Source organism: Vulpes lagopus, chromosome 16 (assembly GCF_018345385.1).
Source record: "Vulpes lagopus strain Blue_001 chromosome 16, ASM1834538v1, whole genome shotgun sequence".
Lineage (NCBI taxonomy): Eukaryota > Metazoa > Chordata > Mammalia > Carnivora > Canidae > Vulpes > Vulpes lagopus.
Window position 1 is genome coordinate 12,110,831 of NC_054839.1, and position 20,300 is coordinate 12,131,130.

The window sequence follows — 20,300 nt, forward strand, 5'->3', positions numbered from 1 at the left end:
ATTTCTTGTCTTCCCAGTTTGACCGTGGGACCCTGCAGGGCTCTGTGATGGGGTAAGAATGATGCTCCCTCCAGACTCTCTGGGTGGTTTGCTCAACTCTAGGCTCAGTGCCTCCTGAACTCATTCCCCAGTGAAGATTGCGTTTTGTCAAACGCAAAATGAAGAACAATGATGGAATGGACACTGAGAATGTGACATGTAGAACAATTAAAATTCTTTCTGGAAGCATCATTGTCTTATTTTAAGAAGGTTCGCCCCTGGAAAAAAATGCATCCTTTGTTCTCAGTCTTAGGTGATCTGAAGGGTTTTCTTGTGTTTGGTTTTGAAGTGGAAAGCAGGCAGCAGGGCCACCTCTATTGTACTGTCTTTGGCTGCTGGGGGACCATGTCGGGAAAAGTCAGAGGGAGGGTGTGGGTTCAGCAGCGAGCTGATAAGACTGTGTAGTGTTGTCTGCCTTAGGAAAAGAGGAAGTGAGCTGGCACCTATACAAGGAATTGCTAACCCTCTAAAGACCAAGACTTTCCAACAGTCTTTACGTCACGGCACATACAGAAGAAGATATATCTGCTTGATGCTCAGGACACAGAGCCAAAGTTGCTTGTAACCAGTTGCCCCGTGGGCTGAGGCGATCTATATCGCAGCCCATCTGTGACCAGGACACATGGTGGTAAAGTTCTACCACAGATCCTCGGAAATACCTATACACATTTAATGTGAGCAGTTTACAATGGGGATGACCTACCATAAAGTTCAAGGGGAGAAAAGACCAGTCTGTTTCAGTAGCACCAGTTAAGGTAAAATCCACATAATTATTGAGTGTCTACTAATATGCCTGTAGTACCTCAGGCAAAGAAGCTAGAAAGAGAAGTAAGGTGATCCCCTGCCTTCTAGAAGCTTTTTTGTCTTCCAACTATTAGTTTTTCCCTTTTTCTTCTAGGGTACCAATGACATCCTTTGCTAGATCCAAAGCAATCACCTCAGCTCTCTGCTAGAAAGCCTGGAGGCCCTGGGCCCTATGACCTCTCACGGCTCTGCTCTTGTGGCATCCCACTTTCTTGCTCTTTCTAGCTCTCTGGCCATGCCTTCTCAGTGGCCTTCAGAGCTGTCTTCTCCTACTCACATCCTTTAAATTCTGGTGTCCCTTAGGTTCTGTATAGGGTTATTTCTTTTCTTTTCCATGTTCTGTCCCCAGGTGCTGTGGTGGAAACTCCCCCCTTTTTTTTCTTTTTGTGGTAGAAACTCCTAACCTCCTACCTCTCAGTGCTGTACCTCAGAGCTACATACCTATTTATCTCCTAGACACTTCTACTTAAGACATTCCAGAGATATCTAAAGTGGAGTATGTCTCAAACAACATTCATCTTCAATCCCATGTCTCCACCTGTGTCCCCATTCTTGGGGACTGACCTCAATACCACCCATTCACATATGCCAGACCAGTGGGCTCTGTCAACAGTAACTCCTCAATGTCTCTGAGTCCATCCATTTCTCTCCACTCCACTCTCACTGCCCTATAACACCTGCATCAAGGGTGAGGTGGCTTCTGAGTGAGTTTCCCAAGATACAAATCTCACCATGTTGTTCTACTTTAAGACCCATCAATGGCTCCCCATTGTCTTTCCATGAATCTTAAAATATTTACTAACTCATTAATACCAATCACAAACTCATCACTTACTAAGATAATATATTTTTACAAAAAGCTACAATGTTTTCCAAAACATGTTTTTTATGAGGGCTGATACATTCTTTAAGGACATGAAAAAGAATCAGTTCATGAGAAGAATGTCACTGTTTTTCCCTGTTGCAAATCTTTTAACAGTCTGATAATAGAAGATAGTTGGATTCTCATATTTGCTTCTGTATTCAATTCTGTTATAGGTTTCTTTGGCCTCTGAAATATATAGCCACAAACAGAATACAGTTAAGAAGAAAAAAAGCAAGTACACTAAGAGTCTTCTCAGATAATTGTAGATACTCTTCTTTGATACTACTCAGCAAGTCCCCAGGCTTTTGGGGTATAGTTGGAATTTCTTACCATGGTTTGTGAGCCTCCTGTTCACCATTCCAATGGTTTTTCTCCACCTTCACATTCTAGACTCCTGCCTGGGAGCCTGCCTAATTCCCCAAATGCTCTTCCTCCTCTGCTCAACTCTCACTGTACTTTCCCAGGACAGCACATGATACAACATACACTGCGGGTGCGTGTTGACTGGTGGAAATCTCATGGCAAGCCAGCAGCTCCATGAGGGCAGAGACTATCTGCCTTGTCTTTGTTTGTAGACTCAGTCTCATATGTGAGTACTTAAGAAATATTTGCTGAACGAATCAATGAATGAACAAACCCACAGAGAAGCATATTGCTGAGTTAAGTTCTATGGGATTTTCTTTAGCAAAAACTTCACAGTTAGTTGTTATGGGCACCTAAGTGGTAGGCTAATAAGGACGGCTTGGATGGAAGGGATGAGAGGGGCTGAAGCAAGGCAGTTCAGAGAACAAAGCTTGTGGCAGATCTATTCTTTAAGGACAAGAGGCACACTCTCCCTCGGACACTGGAACCAGTAGTTATGAAGAACCATTGCTGGGAGACTAGACTGTGGGGGCTGCCAGTGAAGCCACACGCTATCTCCTCACATAACAGGATACTCAGAACTCACCACACTGCTTCTAAGCGCTCTGTGGAAGCTACAGCTTGCAGCTCATTCATTTATCTTCTATGTGCAGTGCACTATCTGGGGCCTGATAAAGTAGGCTGTGACACACACAGAAAGACTAACTTTCTACAGCCCCAAAGGAGCCCAGCAGGGGTGACAAAACAAAGGAGCCCATGAAACCAAACAACGGGCAATGAAGACGCAGCCTGTGACTGCCATCTCAGCAGACTTACAATTAATAATATGTGCTACTCATTTAGAGGAAAGAACAGTATCAGAGGCTGCTGTGTCATCGGTGAAAGCTTCATGGCAAAACTCGGAAAAAAGAAAAACAAAATCATCCCTCACCGCCCCCGCCCCCGGCCCATCCCTGCCAACACACACAAACTAGCAATCCATCCATCTCTTGAATAAAAGATGGGAGGGTCAATGATGAGGCACAGAATAAATCCTACTGCATATTCAGAGAACAAATCATTGGTAATACCTTACAAATATGGAAGTACCCAGACCTGGAATGTAGCACATTGTGTGAAGTGCTACACCCTTGCACCTGTCCAGTGTTATGGTGTGTTCCTGGGCAGACAGCAGTCTTAGCAGGTGTTGAAAATAATAAGCTAGAGGGAAACTCAATGAACACTTGAACAAAATCCCAGGCTACTCTCACAGCTCTTGGTTTCACTTTTCTTTTTTCTTTTTTTTTTTTGTGTGGTTTATGCTACTGACCAGTTTTGGGGGCTCAGATACTTCATTTCATACCATTCTTCTCAGCAAAACAGACCACTTTCCACAGGAATAAGATAAGGAGACGAAACACATCCTTTTGCTCAGTGTTTATAGCCTTTGGCTTGGAAGGCAGAAGTTCCTGACAGTACTACTGCTCTCTGCCACGTCTCATCTTCCTTTCTTGCTCTGGTCAGCAGAGCTCCGGAGGCCATGGCCTTACCTGTCCACTCCATTCTCGGGTTGGGAGGGCCAGATCTAGGAGTGCCAGCCTAGGGCCTGAACTGCGGTGTCGGTGAGGGGAGGGGCACAGAGAGATCTGGAGAGTCTGCCATCAGGAAGCTTTGTGACAACCTAGGACGCAGCCCAACGGCTGGGCTACAGCAGCAAGGAGCACTAAAACTGGGGCACAAGCCAAGGGAGGGGCCCCAAGTCTCATGTGTGCTATGTGGTGACATTTCTCTCAGGAGGCCCCAGGCTCCTTCCACAGCCACTCTTACTTCTCCTGAGACATGGGTACAATTTTAACAAGTTGTAGTTTCTACTTTAGCTGCAAACTCAAGAGATGGATCTTCCCTCTGCTGCCATAAAGCATAGTACCTGGTAGATTCCTGCTGGGGGAACCACAGTGGGTAGGGGAAAGGACTGGAAAAAGAGCAGCAGGATTCAGATTCTGCTTGACTATCCACCCTGGTGACAGGCTCTGCTGCCTGCCCTTCAGGGCATGAGGATGGAGTGTGGTACTGGGAACACACACTGAATCCTACAGAGAGTGCTCACGTCTGTCACGATTTTTCTGGGGGGGCGGGTGGCTAACTGACCCCTCTCTTTGAATGGGAAATCAGGACCAAAGATGACCCCAGTTTTGGGGGGAGGGGTAGTTTTGGTTCTGGCAGAGCACAGGAACGCTTAATCTTTTCTGTGAGGAGGAGATGGTGGGAAGGGGTGGTGTGAGGGAGATCACACAGTCCCCCCAGACCCAGCCTCAGGCTGGGGACACTTGGTAGAGGAAAAGAGGACATCTATCTCTTGTTCTAAAGCCTTTTTTCTATCTTAGTTTTATTTACCTGCTTGCAACCACTGAACCCAAGTGATGGTAGGGACAACAGAGGGTAAGGACTTCAGTGCAGCTTCCCTGAAAACAGGAATAAAAGCATCTTTCAGTATGGAAATTACTGATTTCTGTGTTCTTTTGTTTTTCCCCTTCTCCGCCTGCCAAAGTTCTGGTCATTTTTTCCCTCCTTATCTTGAGCTCTATACAAAAATCATTAAATAAAAGTCAAAGCTAAAATAAGTTCTGGCGCCTGTTACCATAAGTATTTTGATAGAACAGGTGAAGCCCATTATTAGAAATGAGATTGGGGTGCCTGTGTGGCTTAGTCAGTTAAGCGCCTGACTCTTGATTTCAGTTCAGGTCACAATCTTGCGGTTGTGAGATCAAGCCCCACATGGGGCTCCATGCTGGGTGTGGAACCTGCTTAAAATTCTTTCTCTCCCTCTACATCTGCCTCTCCCCTACTCCCTCTCTAAAAAAGAAAAAAAAAAGAGAGTGGGTATTACTCAAGATTTCCCCTCTTTTTACATCTCCCCCACAAAAAGGCCAACCATTTTCATATCTTCAGTGATCACATCTTGCTCACTTGCTTATCCTTCAACCAGCAGTGTGCCTGGGCAGGCAGTGATCTTCCCTTGGTGAGCTCCTGAAAGCCTGGTCACTCTTGGACTCTTCTCTCTCCTCTGTACATCAAACGGAGCCAATTCTCAAGTACACTGCGTTTTCCTTTGAAGGGGGTGTGCCACTTTATAAATCCTTGTTGTTCCACTCTGATACTAAGCCAACAGCCTCTTGGATGACATCACTGCCACCAGCACCATCCTTGTCCAATACTCACATCCCTGCAGGTGATTGACATCACCGCCACCAACACTGTCCCTGTCCAATACCTACAGCACTCAGATGAGTGACATCACTGCCACATAAGCTGCCCCTGTCCAATACCTGCAGCACTCAGGTGAGTGACAGCACTGCCATCAATGCTGTCCCTGTCCAATGCATAAACTAGGTGAAACTTCCTGATAAGCCCTTTCACAATGCCACTGCCTCTACTAAAAATCTTACTGCATCGTACCTAAAATGTCATCCTGTTTGAAGGTCTTCCAAAACCAGACCCATCTTAAATTATTTCTTCTTCTCTCCTGCATGTTCCTTCCACTCACTGTGTCCCTCATAAAGTGTGCCTGTCCCTAAAATGCCCACCCCTGTACTCCTTTTAAATTTTTTAAATTTTTAATTTTAAAGCACCCGAGAGGGAAAGGCCCAAAAAAGCCCCCCCCCACAGGCCCAGGGGGAAAGCCCCGGGGTCCCCTGCCCCCAAAACCGGGGGGGCCCAGGGGGGGACGATTCCCGGGTTTCCAAATGGCCCAGGGAAAAGGCAGGGGCCCCCCTGCGCCCCGGGGCCAATTTGCAATCAAATATAAACAAATGACAAGGTTCCCTTCCCTAACATGGGAATCAATCCTCAAAGTTCCCCTTTAAACCCAAAATTAAGAGTTTCATCATCCACCATAATTTTAAATTTTTCCTTTTTTAAACCAAAGAGGACACCCCGGGGGGGCAAAGCGGAAACCGGGCCTCAGGGAGGGAGCCCAATGTGGGCCCCCTCCCCAAGCCTAAATATGGAACCTGGCCCAAAGGGCCAAATGCCCCAATGATGACCCCCCAAAATGCCCCTTCCCAAAAGATATATGAAAAATTTAACCCAAGCGTTCTCTCTCAAAAAGAGCCTAATGGCCACTTGCCAGAGCTGTTGCAGGAGGGATTCCTAGGCAGACACTGGTCTAGGGGGCCTCCATTTTATACTCTCCTGTCTATTTCTGAGTGTTACTGCATTGATCAAGGACTTCTATGAGCTATGAACTCCTTGAGCAACCACCCCTACTAGAACTGCAGAGTGAACAGTCTCCCAGGGAGGAAGGCAGATGCAGAGTAGTGAAGCACTGTGCAGTGGCCACTCCTAGCCCAAAGCCCATGCTCGCTTCCCACTGTCTACCCTGGAATCCAGGCTCAACATGCATGCATAAATCTCTATCCCTTTAAAAAGTATGATTTTTTTAAAATCTCGGTATCACTAATCTGTATTATAATCTCGGACAAGAATCATTACTCACCACTCTGGAAATTCCTGGGCTCCTGCTGCATTATGCACAAAACCACATCTGTCAACCACAGACCAGGGCTACAGGGTCTGAACCTGAGGTGGTTCTACGAAATCTAAGATGATCAGAAGGATTTTTCCCAAGAGATTCCTTCGCAAGATGATCAGAAGGACTTTTCCTAAGAAACTCCTGGGTACCCCAATGATCGTTCCTGCACTAGAAACATTTTCTGTTTTTGAAAACACAGAGGGATGGCTTTTTTGGGTTGAAAAAAATTGTGAAGTGATTATGAGGATGATTTTTCTAATATACCTGTTTAGCATTATGTCTGCTTTAGGGTATATCTCTACATTCATTTGTGGTTTTAAAAAGTGATTAATAAGAGTATAAAAAGTTATGAAAAGGACTAGAATTGCTTATAGCTTCTATCTCTCCAAAATACTGAGTACAGCATCATGAGATTGCACCACACTCTTCTTTCTCATGAAGACACCAAGGCAAAATGGAAAATAGAAATGATTTTCTTGAGGTCACTTAATGAGTCAGTCTTGGAAAGGGATTAGAATTTAGATTGATCCTATCTTTCTCTTCTGAATTTTCGTCAAAAAGGTCAGTACAATCAACTAGAAGAGCACCAAAACCATAACAGTTTCTGCAAGAAGGTACAGATTGAGATAAACAGCTTAGCTTTAATTTCACTTGAAAATAGCGTTCTCGCACCTAATTTTCATTTAATTTGCAGATTTTTATCAACTAAGCACTAGTAACTTATTCCGCACCTGATACTATACACTTCATACTCATAAAAGAAAAAAGTCATAAAAAAACTAGCTCTAACTGATTAGATTGCTTTGTTGACAAGGCAGCAGAGAAACGTGGCAAGAATGGTTTTTAAATCAAATTGCACCAAAAAGTGAAAGAGCAAAGTTAAAAAGGAAAAGTGCTGAGAAGTGTGCCACATGCCACATGCTGTCTTCAAGGCTGCCTGGGTTCATCCAGGCTGAGAACTTGCTCCTCTGGATTCAAGGTGGACTCCTATGCTATAAGTGTGTGTACACACACACACACACACACACACACACACGTGTGAAGGTACGGACAGGTATACAGTTTGCAGGGTTCACTTAGAACGTATTTCCTGCACAAACTATTTCTTAACCCCCAATTGCTAGGCAGGGTGCTTCTCCTAGAAGAGTGCTCATGACATTTTACAGTAATTGTCTTGTTCTACTCTCGGCTCAGAGAGAGGAAGGATCATGCTATGCTGTCTTGTTCATTGTGATGCTCCCCAGAGTCTGGCTGAACATCAATTATATTTTGTGGAAAGTAAGTATTTTTTTTCAAAGATTTTATTTATTTATTCATGAGAGACACAGAGACAGAGAAGAGAAAGAGAAAGAGAGAGAGAGAGAGAGAGAGAGAGGCAGAGACACAGGCAGAAGGAGAAGCAGGCTCCATGCAGGGAGCCCAACATGGGACTCGATCCCCGGTCTCCAGAATCATGCCCTGGGCTGATTAGGCGGCGCTAAATCGCTGAGCCACCCGGGCTGCCCAGGAAAGTGTTAATGGAAATTGTAGTGCTGGTGTGGCCAAGAGGTGAGTAAGAAGCTTATCAGACACCTAGCCAGATGAAGGGACAATGACAGAAACTCAGTCCACTGGATAGCACATGCTAGCACAAAGGTCTACCAGGTGGGTCCTGCTGTTTAAACACATCACAGAATAATCACGCATACTGTCAACAAGGATGAGCAGGCCACAAAGGACCAGACGGGGTATGATTCCATTGTATGAACAGTCCAGAACAGGTAAGTCTAGAAAGAACACATTACCGACTGCCTAGAGCTAGGGGTATGGGGAGATTGAGGAGTGAGTGCTACTGGGTACAGTTTCTTTTTGGGGTGATAAAAACAGTCTAAAATTGAATGTGCTGATGGTTGTACAACTCTGTCCATATTCTAAAAATCATGGAATTGTACACTTTAAGTAGATGAATTATAAGGTATGTGAATTCTATCTCAATAAAGTTATTAAAAACTTAAAAAACACATTGAGAACCTAAAAGCACTTTTAATACACTAAAAATATTTTACTAAATTAAAAATACTTGATTAATGAGAGGAACACTCATGATTTACAAGGCAAATATGACTCATAATAATGTATGTGTTAGGTGTTACCTAACAACCGTCGCTGGGTAAAGAGAGAAACAATTTTCACAGCCACAAAATGTAACTAAGAGAGGGTGAGAGAATATAGCTAGCTCAGTTCAACTGAACACTGCGAAAATAACTGAAATGCACCTGTGAATAAGGGTGAACTGCTATAGGCAGCAACATCTTCTTTCCTTGAAGGTCAAACAGACTGCTTATTACTGAAAACAGAGGTGATGATCATTCAGGAAACATTGGGAAGGTCAAAAAAACAAAAAGATAATAAAGAAACTAGCACCAATGGACTCCATTGCTTTGCTGACAAAACTTCCACTTGGCTTATCCAAAGCACTGTGCACCCACAATGGGCTTCACCTTAAATGTGGTTCCAAGGGAAATGGAGATTTTTACAGATGTACCTTCTGGAAAAGTTCGATCACCAAGTCAGTGTTGTGGCATATAATGGCATTAACATCATCAGCCAACAGAGAAAATGGTGGACACACAAATAACAGATGATCAGAACCCAGAGAGAATTAAGACTTTTAGTAAAACTTCACTTTCAAAGTTGCTAGTCATATAATCTTCTAGAGCAATTGGTTGGCAAAGTTCTTTTTATAAAAGGTCAGCTAGTGAATGTCTTAGGCTTTGAAGACCAGGAGGCAAAACTGAAGATCTCTGAAAATGCAAAAGCCATTCTTAGTTTTGGGTTTGGCCCATGGGCCACAGCCTACTGACCCTTGTTCTAAAGGTTACAAGTTTTCAAGAGCAGCAACTATCAGGTTAGCTCCTAAACCAGAACTGTTTCTCAAATATTCTGAGAGCCAGAAAACAGATGTCCAATGAGATTATAATACTAATACTTAATAGATTTTTCTGTTATATGAAGTAAGTCTGTATAAATTATTTTATTCTCATGGCAACACTATTAGGTATGTATACAGATCTCCTGTCAACCCAGAGTTGATCCCTAAACAAATTACTTGCTCCTTCTTTTACATCCTGCTGCTTTTCTATTGCGAGCATCAGAGTTTCTCCCATCATTACTGGTGGAGAGGTTCCTATATGCAGAGAACCTATGGAGATGCATGCAGCAACCCCATTCAAATGTTCATGACTGGGGAATTTAAGCGTCTGCCCTGGAGGTGTGAATGCGCATTGTGGCCATTTACTATTATTCCATGAGGGAGCTCTGCCTCGCCACCATGAATATCCTGAAAACCCAGAGTCCTCATCACATCCCCACTGGTCTTCTTTCTCCAGGGTCACCTTTTCCACTGATCACTCAGATTATGGCCAAAAATAATCCTTAAAAAACAAACCTAACATGCTCTCCTGCTTAAAAGGCTTCATGACTCCTTGAAGAACAAAAGGAAAAACAATTCTTCACATGGCCTACAACCCCCTTTGTCCGGGCCTTTGCACTCTCCCCAGCCTCTTCCTTCAGGAAACCTGTGCTCAGGCAAAGGCAATCACTTGTCACTCCCACAGCTATTTGGAGCTCCTCTGCTTTTTCTCCCAAGGTTTCCTGGGCCTGAAACCCTACCTGAATGCTGGCATCTTCAAGGTTCCTGTCAGCCACAGAGTGGGATTGGGACTCTCATTTTGCTGCATACGAACTCCAGCAGGACCCAGCACCTGGTACTGACTCATCTCTCTTCCCCTAGTAGGGAGTGGGCTGCAAATCTCTTGTGGGCCAGAGAAATGTCCATCATTCCTTCAGGGCTACTCACTTCAGTAGGACCAAGAGAGACAAAAATAAGTAAAACACATAGCTCCTGGTCTTCAAGAGCTACATACTACTTGAATGAAGAAAGCACAAACTTATGAAAAGTTATGTAATGGCCCCGAATGGAAAAATGATCCACAGCTGCAAGTAGCAAAAAGACTCTGAACTGTCACCAGCCACGCAGCCTGCTATCTTGTCATGGGGAGAGGAGCGGAGTCATGGCTCCTTTACTACTGGCTAAACCACATTTCACAGCCACCCATGTCAAAACCCAAATATGCTGTCAGGTTTAAACACCTCTCCCTCTATTACAGGTGCAACATGATTTCCTCTCTCACTTGTGCCCTGTCATCGTTCAGCAGGGGTGTGTGTGTGTGTGGAGCGGGGGGGATGACTGCATACCCCATTGCGCTTCAACCAGAGGGCCTCCCAGACGTCTTCCTTTCCAGGACCTCTTTATCACCTCTGTGCCTGCCTCACTCCTGCTGGTCCTCTGCTTGGGGATAAATCTGCCTCATCTCAGCCCACTCAATCCTGCCTGTCCTCCTAAGCCCTGAAACCACACAGTATCATGCCACACTGATGGGGCTCTTCTCCAATACCTTACACCCAGGGTGCTCAGGCCAATGCTTTTGTTGTACCCGGGTATTATCTAATTCAAGTATATCTGCTCAAGCTCCTTGAAGTTGATCACAGAATCATTAACGGGAAGGGCATATTTTTCACTTCTCTTGTGCCCACAAAGGACCCACCCAGTTTGCTCAGAGAGTCTCAAGTAACAACCGACTGTGACCCCAGAGCCAAGTGAGGACCACAGGTGGGTAGGTGACAGAATACTAAGCAGTTGTCAGGTGGTGAGATGACACACGACAGCACAAGGCAAAAGAAACATAAAGGCATACACTGAAACAAGACTTGAGCATTACATTGGAATGCTCATCTACCAGAAACATCTACTACAGAAGAGGGAGACAGAATGACTCAGCCAATGGACATCAACCAGCCTCTCTCACCGGCACCCCCAGTGCTGGCACAGGAACAGAGTGGCCATGATGGCAGGGATGGAGGCTATGCCTGGGGCCCCACTGTCCAGGCTGGACTAGTGACCGCCAGCAACAGAGACCGATACAGAGCCCTCATACATCACCATCCCTTGAGGAGAAGCAACAGTCCATGCAAGACAGGCTATACCGGGCCCTTTCCACCTTGGAAGGGACAGTGTTATGGACTCATAAATTCACCCCCAAATTCACAGACTGAAGTCCCCTAACACCCAAAGTGACTATATTTGGAGACAGGTCCTTTAAGGAGGTAATGAAGGTTAAATGAAGTTGTAAGGGTGGGACCCTAATCCAATAGGATAGGTGTCCTTATAAGAAGAGACACTAGGAGCATGCATAGTGTGGGAAAAGGCCATGTGAGGACAGAGTGAAAAGGATGTCATCTGCAACTCAGGAGAGTCCTTTCCAAAGACCAACCCTGCCAGCACCTTGATCTGGGAATTCTAGCCTCCAGAACAGTAAGAAGAGAATTTTCTGTTTTTAGACCACCTAGTCTGTGATATTCTGTATGGCAGCCTGAGCTGACTATAACAAAGGCAGCAATTCATCTTCACTGCAATCGACATATATTTTGGTTCTAGGTCTGCCTGCCTTTTCTGTCAACCAGCACCACCATCTACGGGTTTACTGAAGTTTGGTCTACTGACCAGGGTTCCAACTAACATTGCATCAGATCACAAGATCACTTACAGCAAAGTGAAGTGGGATGCACTGATCCTCTCACATATCACACGACCTAGGAGCTGCCAGCCCGCCAGACCAATAAGACAGCCAGATGAACATACAAGTGTATTGCCAGTTTGGAGAGGATGCCCCACAAGGATGGCACTGTGGGCTCCAGCCAAGCAGTACAGACCATAAATTAACAACCATTACCTGGGTGCTAGGTCCCCAACGGGTAGAACACATGGATCTTGGAAATAAAGAGGTCAGAGTGGAAGTGGCCCTGATTACCCTCTCACCCAGTGACCCACTTGGGAATCTGGGCTTCTGGTCTCTGAAACTAGATTCCGTGGGTTTAGAGAGCTTGCCTCCCAGGAGGGTAACACATTTCCATCAGGGACAAAGTAAGAAGGTGATTACATTTTAAGTTATAGCTGTTGCCCTTTTGAGCTCTTGTGCCAACAGGGCAACAGGCAAGGAAAGAAATCATTATCATGGCAGGACTAATTAATTGCAATCCTCAGGAAAAAGTACAGTGGGGGGGACAAAAAGTAGGAGGAAAAAGTGTGTGTGGCACTAGGGCATGCCTCGGTACTCCCGTGGCCCCTTTTTTACAGTAAGAGGACAAAGGCAGCAGACATGGCCTGAGAGAGGTGTGGTAATTGGGGACTCAGAGCTCACAGGCATGAGGCTCTGTATCACTGCACCAAGTATGTCTGCCAGCCAAGGGTGGAATGGACAGTAGAAGACGGAGATAATGACCAGTATGGCCTGGAGATCAGCTTCCTCAGAAGGGGATGAAATGTGTCCTATTAACCTTCCTCCTGAAGGTCTCTCCTGGGGAAAGACTGTCATTAGAGTCTTGGAGGAGCTGCTCCAAGAATTTATGTCAAATAAGAGATGCAAGCAGCACCAACAGGTGGATGCTTTGGTCTGCCGCCCAGATCCCCTACCTCCCCAGGACTGAAGTGCTTGGTCTTCCTGCTGACGGGGATTGTTGGCAGGGACACCCATTCTGTGGACAGTATGCACCTAAGGAGAGCCGGTTGGTCCAAGACCTGCAATTGCTCCCAGTGACCAGCTGGTGGAGGTTGCCAGTTTTAGCTCCTTGGCCAAATCTAGTGCAATCTGGAAGGGCTCTCCTCATCTCCACAGCTCTCTGTAAGGCTGGCTCAGACCCTCTTCATAACTGTTGTTCAGCCTCCCTGTGTCCTTGACCATCACTCCTCCAAAAGATACCAATCCTGACAGCATTCCCTGAGAAACTTCATGCATAAAACTGGGTTTGGGGATGCTAAGCTGAGCGATTCAACTTCTCTGGCTTGCTCATGAGCATGAGATCCGTAGCTATCTGATGGGATTCCCAGGTATTCCAAAAATACCCCAGTCAATATATTCCACCCCCCCAATCTACCCTTTCGATATTGGTGAGACGGTGCTATCATCAATCTATCCCATTATCTAAGCCAGAAACCTCAGAATCCTACCCTATTTGTTTCTCTCCCTCACAGCTTTGCCCTTTCTACCTGAAAAATATTTTTACTCATCCTTACTTCATTTTTTGGACACTGGTCATTCTGAGTTCTCATACTTTTCATTCTTCCTTCTATTTCCTTGAAGAATCCAGCTCCTCCTCTTGCTACATATGAGGCTTCATCTATAGCTTCTGTTCATCTTGGATGTAATTCTCTTAAAGAACTCACTTAGCACCTAGTCAACCCTACAAAGTTGACTCCATGATCTCTACCCCCAGCTCTGACCTCTCTGAGAGGGTGGTCTGTCCTCCACATTTAACTGTATCACAGGTATCTTTGTTGTACATTCTAGAGTCATCTCAAGTTCAAATACATCTGTAGGGAACACCCTCTGCTTCTGTTTTTCACCTGTAGAGTCAACCCATTCATAAGGGACCCCTTCTTCCAATCCAGATCTAAATGCTGGGACCCGTATCTCCGATGGGACATCTGGGATGCCACACTTGATGCCATTTTTCCAGACCACTGTGAGGCCTGCAGACCTACTTCTCACACACAATAAGGGCAAGGGATAGGGAGATGGCAAGAGAGAATGGTATCCTCTCTCACACCCCAGAGGGTAAAGAAGATGGACATGAGAAATGAAGAGCCCAGTAAGCTGTATCACAGGGTGCCAAAGCAAGATCACGTGTGAGGTTTTGGCTGATATATAGTAACCCCTGACAGACAAGTGTGCTATTAGAGTGTTTGAATACAGCAGTTTTTGTAAATAAATGCTCAAGATTTCCTGATATCAATGACAAGGCTAAGAAAACAGATTTGATTCATTGGTTATTCCCCTGAAACTTTCTTACCTTCATATTCTCTCCATCGAGAAGTTTTACATCTGCTCTTCACTCCAGAGCACATGATAATAAGCATTTTAACAGGAAGACACTGTGGCTTTTACAAGATTATAAGAGCAGATAAATATCATATCTTGTTAACTAGGTTGGTGTTTCTCTAAGAAATCATGTTTATTTAATAGAAGTGGAACAAGAATGTCCAGTTTGACCAGTCTTTCGGCTGCAGTTTTTGTTGTTGTTGTTTTTTTTTAAACACACACACACACACACACACACACACACAGCTAAGAAAGCCTATCAGAGACAGCTATCAGAGACCTCCATCCTACCTTGAAATGTCAAATGATCCACCTTGCAATGCTTAGGGGTAAAATGTACTCTCAATCACACCAACAGTCACAGAGGCGAAGTGTACTGAGACCACTGAGTATTTCTGCATTTTGAATTACTATTCTGTTGCTACCTGCTGTCTCTGCCTGTTGCTTACCTGCTGTCTCTGCCTTCTCACTTGTGCAAACTGAGAAAGCATCAGCTGCCGGTCAAGCAGCTCCATCCTTTGCTGTCTCTGGATGTCTACTGTGGCTCCCATCCCGATTCTGGCTTCAGTGGTGGGTTCTGGAGATGAGAAGATAGGCTCAAGTGTCCAAGAAAAGAACTTTGCCATCCATCTGGGAATGCAGAGCACCTGCTGGAGTTGGAACACTTTGCTGTTGTAGCAGATGCCTGATATCTGAAAGAAGAAAAGTCCAACTGGATTGTTTCAACGTAATGATATTAATGAACATAGTAACACAGAAATCAATAACCATAAAATACTTCAGATGTTATTTTTCTTCATTTTAGTAGCACTGGGTGATAATCAAAACTCCTTCTAAGCTGCAGAATAGGAAGCAGTACAAATCAACAAAAATTTAGTCAGTGAACAAATTTGTTTTTATTAAGCTAGAAAAGACAGCAAAATTCTAACCACTTAACACTCAACGAACTGGTAAAATATTTTAAAAAACAATATTTTCTTAAAGCCATACGAGATCTGATTATCAAAAACACTTTCACAGTGTACTAACTCTGTGGTTACTCTTATTGGCAGATGGCCATCAGAGACAGGTACTGGCAGAAAACAACTTTAATGGCCAATGATGTGATCCAGCATATAATAAATTTATCACAAAATTAGAGAATCTACATTTTGTTCTAATACATTTTTCAAGTACTGATTTTTCTAGTTTCAAAATCCTTAAAAAAATAAAATCCTTGCCAATACTAATTCACAATTCTCTTTACAAATAAGCCTATTTTTCATCTTTAAGGTAATTTGTACAGTAATAGACATCTAAAGACTATGGTTTTCTAGGTTAAAATGAGTACGGCTATTCCTTTGTAAAAAAAAACAAAACTAACAACTTGAATTTTGTGAATTTGATTTTGAGGATAAGAAGTTGAATTATTCTCACCAAGTTAGAATGTATTTGACAATGTGCTAATAGGAGAAGAGTACACTTCAGTGTTTTCTTAATACAATTTAAATTAATTAGGCAAGAATTTGCTGAGCATCTACTATACCCCGGACACTGTTGCAGGCACTTAGAGGTCAGTGGAAGACAAGATCAACAAGGCCCTACTCACAGAGGTAATAGTGGTCAGTATGGAAAATAGGGAATAAATGAGCAAACATCAAGCAAGTTTTGTGAAGAAAACAAGTGGCCTGGAGCAGAGACTGTCTGTAGGTCAGGTGTCAGGGAAGCTTTGGAGGAAGTGACATTTGAACAAAGCTCCTCAGGATAATGGGGTGGGTGCCAGGGATTTGAAGACTCAGAGTAAGAACCTTTCAGCCAGTGCAAACAGCACATGCGATACAGCAATGGGCCTGGCAGCATCTATTCGAGATCTCAGTGGGATATCAAGTGGGCAGTCAGGTCTACACATCTGGAACTCAAGGGAAAACATAACAGAGGTAAGGATTCGGGGCCCACAGGCACTGACGGTGGTTAAAGCCCTGGGATTAGGTAATGGCAAGGGCATGGGACAAACAGCAAAAGGGAGAAGAGGATGTAGATTCAACACAGCAATTCTCTGTGCATGGACAGAGTGGGAGAGAGGCCAGTGATGTCACCTGGAAGTGCTGCCAAGGGAGAGGAGAAAAACTAGGAGGGCTTGGTATCACCGAAGTGAAGAGAACAGTTTTAGGCTGGGAAAAGCCAGCTATGAACCACGCAGCTCCAGGTTCAACCAGGCCAGGGAGGAAAATGAGCACTGGATTTGGTGAAATGGAAGCCCTGATGACCTTGTAAAAACAGTTCTGGTGCAGTGGTAGGAGCAAAAGACAGACTGGGACAGCGAGAAGAGACGATGTAGAGGACTAGGTTTCAAATCATTTGTATGCCACTTCTCTCAAAAACAATACAGAACAACAAAGAAAATGGAAACAAATTCCACACTCAATGAAACTAGAAAGCATCTACAATCCTGAACCACACTAACAAAATGGAAAACACGCTCAGTAATGGAAGTGATTTCTAATGGGAAGAAAGGTAAATCCAAATGCTGGCAAGGTCCCCTGGAGCTTAGAGAGCCTCATGGATTAGAGGCACCAAGGACTGTGAAGGCAGGAGGGAGGGAAGCAGAGTCCTCCTTAACTCTGCAGGAAGGAACCCTGAATCCTGCCCCTACCCAGTGTAGCCCATATCCACCCTCTCTCCTTCTCAGGGAGAAGGTAAAAGCTCTGTAGGGTGTGAATCAAAGAGGCTTTGAAGTGGGCAGAGCCTGCCCAGTGGGGAGGCCCAGGGCTCTGCCCATAAGATTCCAGACAGAGAAGAGAGGCCCTCAGTGTAGGTCTCATAGAGATTCCAGAAGAAGACTATGGGGGGAGGTGGGGAGAACAGGACAATATTTCAAGAGATAATAGTTAAGCGTTCTCCAGAATTTATAATAAAGAATGTAAACCTCAGATTGAAAATGCAAGAGTCCCAGAAAGGATAACAAAATGAAATTTATATCTAGATGCATTGTAGTGAAACAAAGAAAAAGTCCTTAAAAGTTACCAGAGATAAAACAGACTGCCTAGAAAGGAAAAACAATTATCTACAGAACAGCAAACTGTTACAAAAAACAAACAAACAAACTCTAAAATGCATTTGGAGGGCAGCCCTGGTGGTGCAGCGGTTTAGCGACACCTTCAGCCCAGGGCGTGATCTGAGAGACCTAGGATCGAGTTCCACATGGGGCTCCCTGAATGCAGCCTGCTTCTCCCTCTGCCTGTGTCTCTGTCTCTCTGTCTCTCTCTCTCTCTCTCTGTGTGTATGTCTCTCATGAATAAATAAATAAAATCTTTAAAAAATAAATAAAATGCATTTGGAATATATAAAGCTTAAGTTTAAAAAACATAATGTGAGAAGGAAGAAGCCAGACAAAAAATGCATACATTTTATGATTCCACTTTTGTGAATGGATCAGTCTGATCTATCTATCCAACTGTCTATCCATCCACACATCCATCCATACCAAGGGCAAAAACGAAGGAGCAAAGCATGAGGGTGATGACCGTCTGTCCTGGGAGAGCTGTCACAGGAGCAAGAGGTGCCAAGAGGCTTTGGAGGCTGGCAGTACTCTGGCCTGTATGGGTTTTTATGGGTGTGTTCACTTTATAGTGACTTGTTTGGTTTCATGACATTTATAGTTTATGAATATTTGGTGTGTGTGTATGTGTGTGTGTGTGTGTGTGTGTGTGTGTATCATAATAAAAAGATTTTAAAATAAATCAAAGGATCCAGAATGGCCAAAGTAATTTTAAAGAAACATAATAAGGCTCATCAGATTTCAAGATATGATATAAAGTTTGAGTAATTAAAATAGTGTGGTCTTTATGTGGAGCTACTCAAATCGACCTAAAGAAGAGAGCATAGAAAGGCTTCGGAGGAGAAGGGCATGTGGTACCAAGCAGAAATGGTAAGTTAGAGGGAGCTCTACATCAGGATAAAGATAAAACATCCCCCCTTCCCAACATCATCTGTAAATTCCCAACAGATGAAGGAACCAAATAATTCACTGTACTTGAAATCTTTTTACACAAAATACAGAAGGCACATCTTTTTGACACTGAGATGGGAAGAATTTTTAAATAAGGACCAGATAGCACAAACTATAAAAGAAAACATACAGTTATTTACTTTATAATTTAAAAGCTATAGTATGCTAAAAGTTACCATAAGTGAAGCCAAAAGACAAGAGCCCAGAGAACACACTTAGAATCCTTGCTGCCAACAAAGGTAGTATTCAAAACACATAAGAGAACTATAAATTTCTCAGAGAAAGACAATCAATCCAACTTAAAAAGTGGATGAAAAGGCAATTTCAGAAAAGGAAATTCAAAAGGCCAACAAACACATGAAAAAGACGTTTACCCTCACTTGTTTTTAGGGAAATGTAATGTTAAATATAATAATTGGGAAAAAATGGAAAAATCTGGGATCAAGTTTTGGTGAGGACGAGGAGAACTCCGAATGCTCACAGTCCTGAGGGAAAGTAAAGTGGGACAAGCTCTCCAGAGAGCAATCTGATAGAACCTAAGCAGAGCGGAAGCCATGCTTTAGGGAATACTCAACTGCAACATTGTATGTAACAGCTAGGAAATGCAAACAAAGTGTCCCCAGAAGAGGACTGGCTAAGGACTGGTTTATAAACATCAATTAAAATAAACTCAGTTTACATGTGTCAATATATTTTTAATATATCATACATCCTTCTTTTTACAAGATTCCAAAGCACAAGATAATAGTATAGACTACAAACTTGCATCGTAAATACAGAAGCATGGAGAGTAGATTTTTCTATGACAGGATGGGGAAACAGAAGGGATGTGCAGGGGTGGCACTATCTGTGTGTGTGTGTGTGTGTGTGTGTGTGTGTGTGTGTATAAATTTTTTTTTAATAAAGAAAGAGATGGTATGTTATGGCAAAAGCACATAATGGACTAGAGGCAAGGATCAGAAATTCCTTTTCTAAAGATCTGGGTATGAAGGAAAACAGAAAATGGGACTGTATCACATTGATTTTGCTTAAGACAGCAGAATATTGTTATACACATAACAAAATATGAAAATAATTTATCAGATTAGAACTGTGAATTTGAATTATATAAAAATTTTAAAATATTTGTTTTTTAGCTTCAAAGCCTCAACCATGAATGTGAATTTGTCCATTTCTTCCTTTAGTTCCCTTTTCATTTCTTGTCTGTGTTCAGAAACAGTTATTAGGTGCACATACACATATAATGGACCCTTTTATCATCACAAAGTGATCTTCTTTGTTTTTAGGATTACTCATAGAGAAATCTATTTTGTCAGGTATTAATGTGGCCATTTTGGCTTTTTGCTTCCATGATATATCTTTCTTTATCTTCTGACTTTCGACCTGTTTTGTATGTCTGTGTGTAAAGTTTGTCTTATTGACTACATATAGCAGCTCCTGGGTTTTCATTCCAGATTGACAATCTCTGCCTTTTGAATGGAGTGTCTAGCTCTTCAGACTTACTGGGCTTACTCTGATACCGGTGGACTTTGCTATTTGCTTTCTATATGTCTCCTCTCTCTCTCTTTTTTTTTTTTTGTTCTTTGTTCCTCCTTTCTTTTGTGTTAAGCTAACATTTTAGTATTTCACTTTCATTTGTTTATTGGGTTTTGTTTTGTTTTTAGCAATACTTCACTGCTTACTTTTCTTGTGTTTGTTCTGCAGATTATAATATCTACCTTTAACTTACCTCAATACGCTTAGAGTTAATACTGAATTATTTCAAATAAATATAGCAAGCTTAAAAGAGTACAGTCTCACTTAACATCATCCCTG

The 20,300-nt window shown here is 43.3% G+C and overlaps 1 protein-coding gene across 1 annotated transcript in view; it reads right to left on the reverse strand.

Annotated features, from left to right (window-relative positions):
• The window catches only part of UBAC2 (UBA domain containing 2), a 175,791-nt gene that overhangs the window by 27,074 nt on the left and 128,417 nt on the right, over nt 1–20,300 (reverse strand). Inside the window, exon 7 of the mRNA XM_041731112.1 lies at nt 14,947–15,189. Coding sequence (XP_041587046.1) covers nt 14,947–15,189 — 243 coding nt within the window. The remainder of the gene's footprint in view (nt 1–14,946; nt 15,190–20,300) is intronic.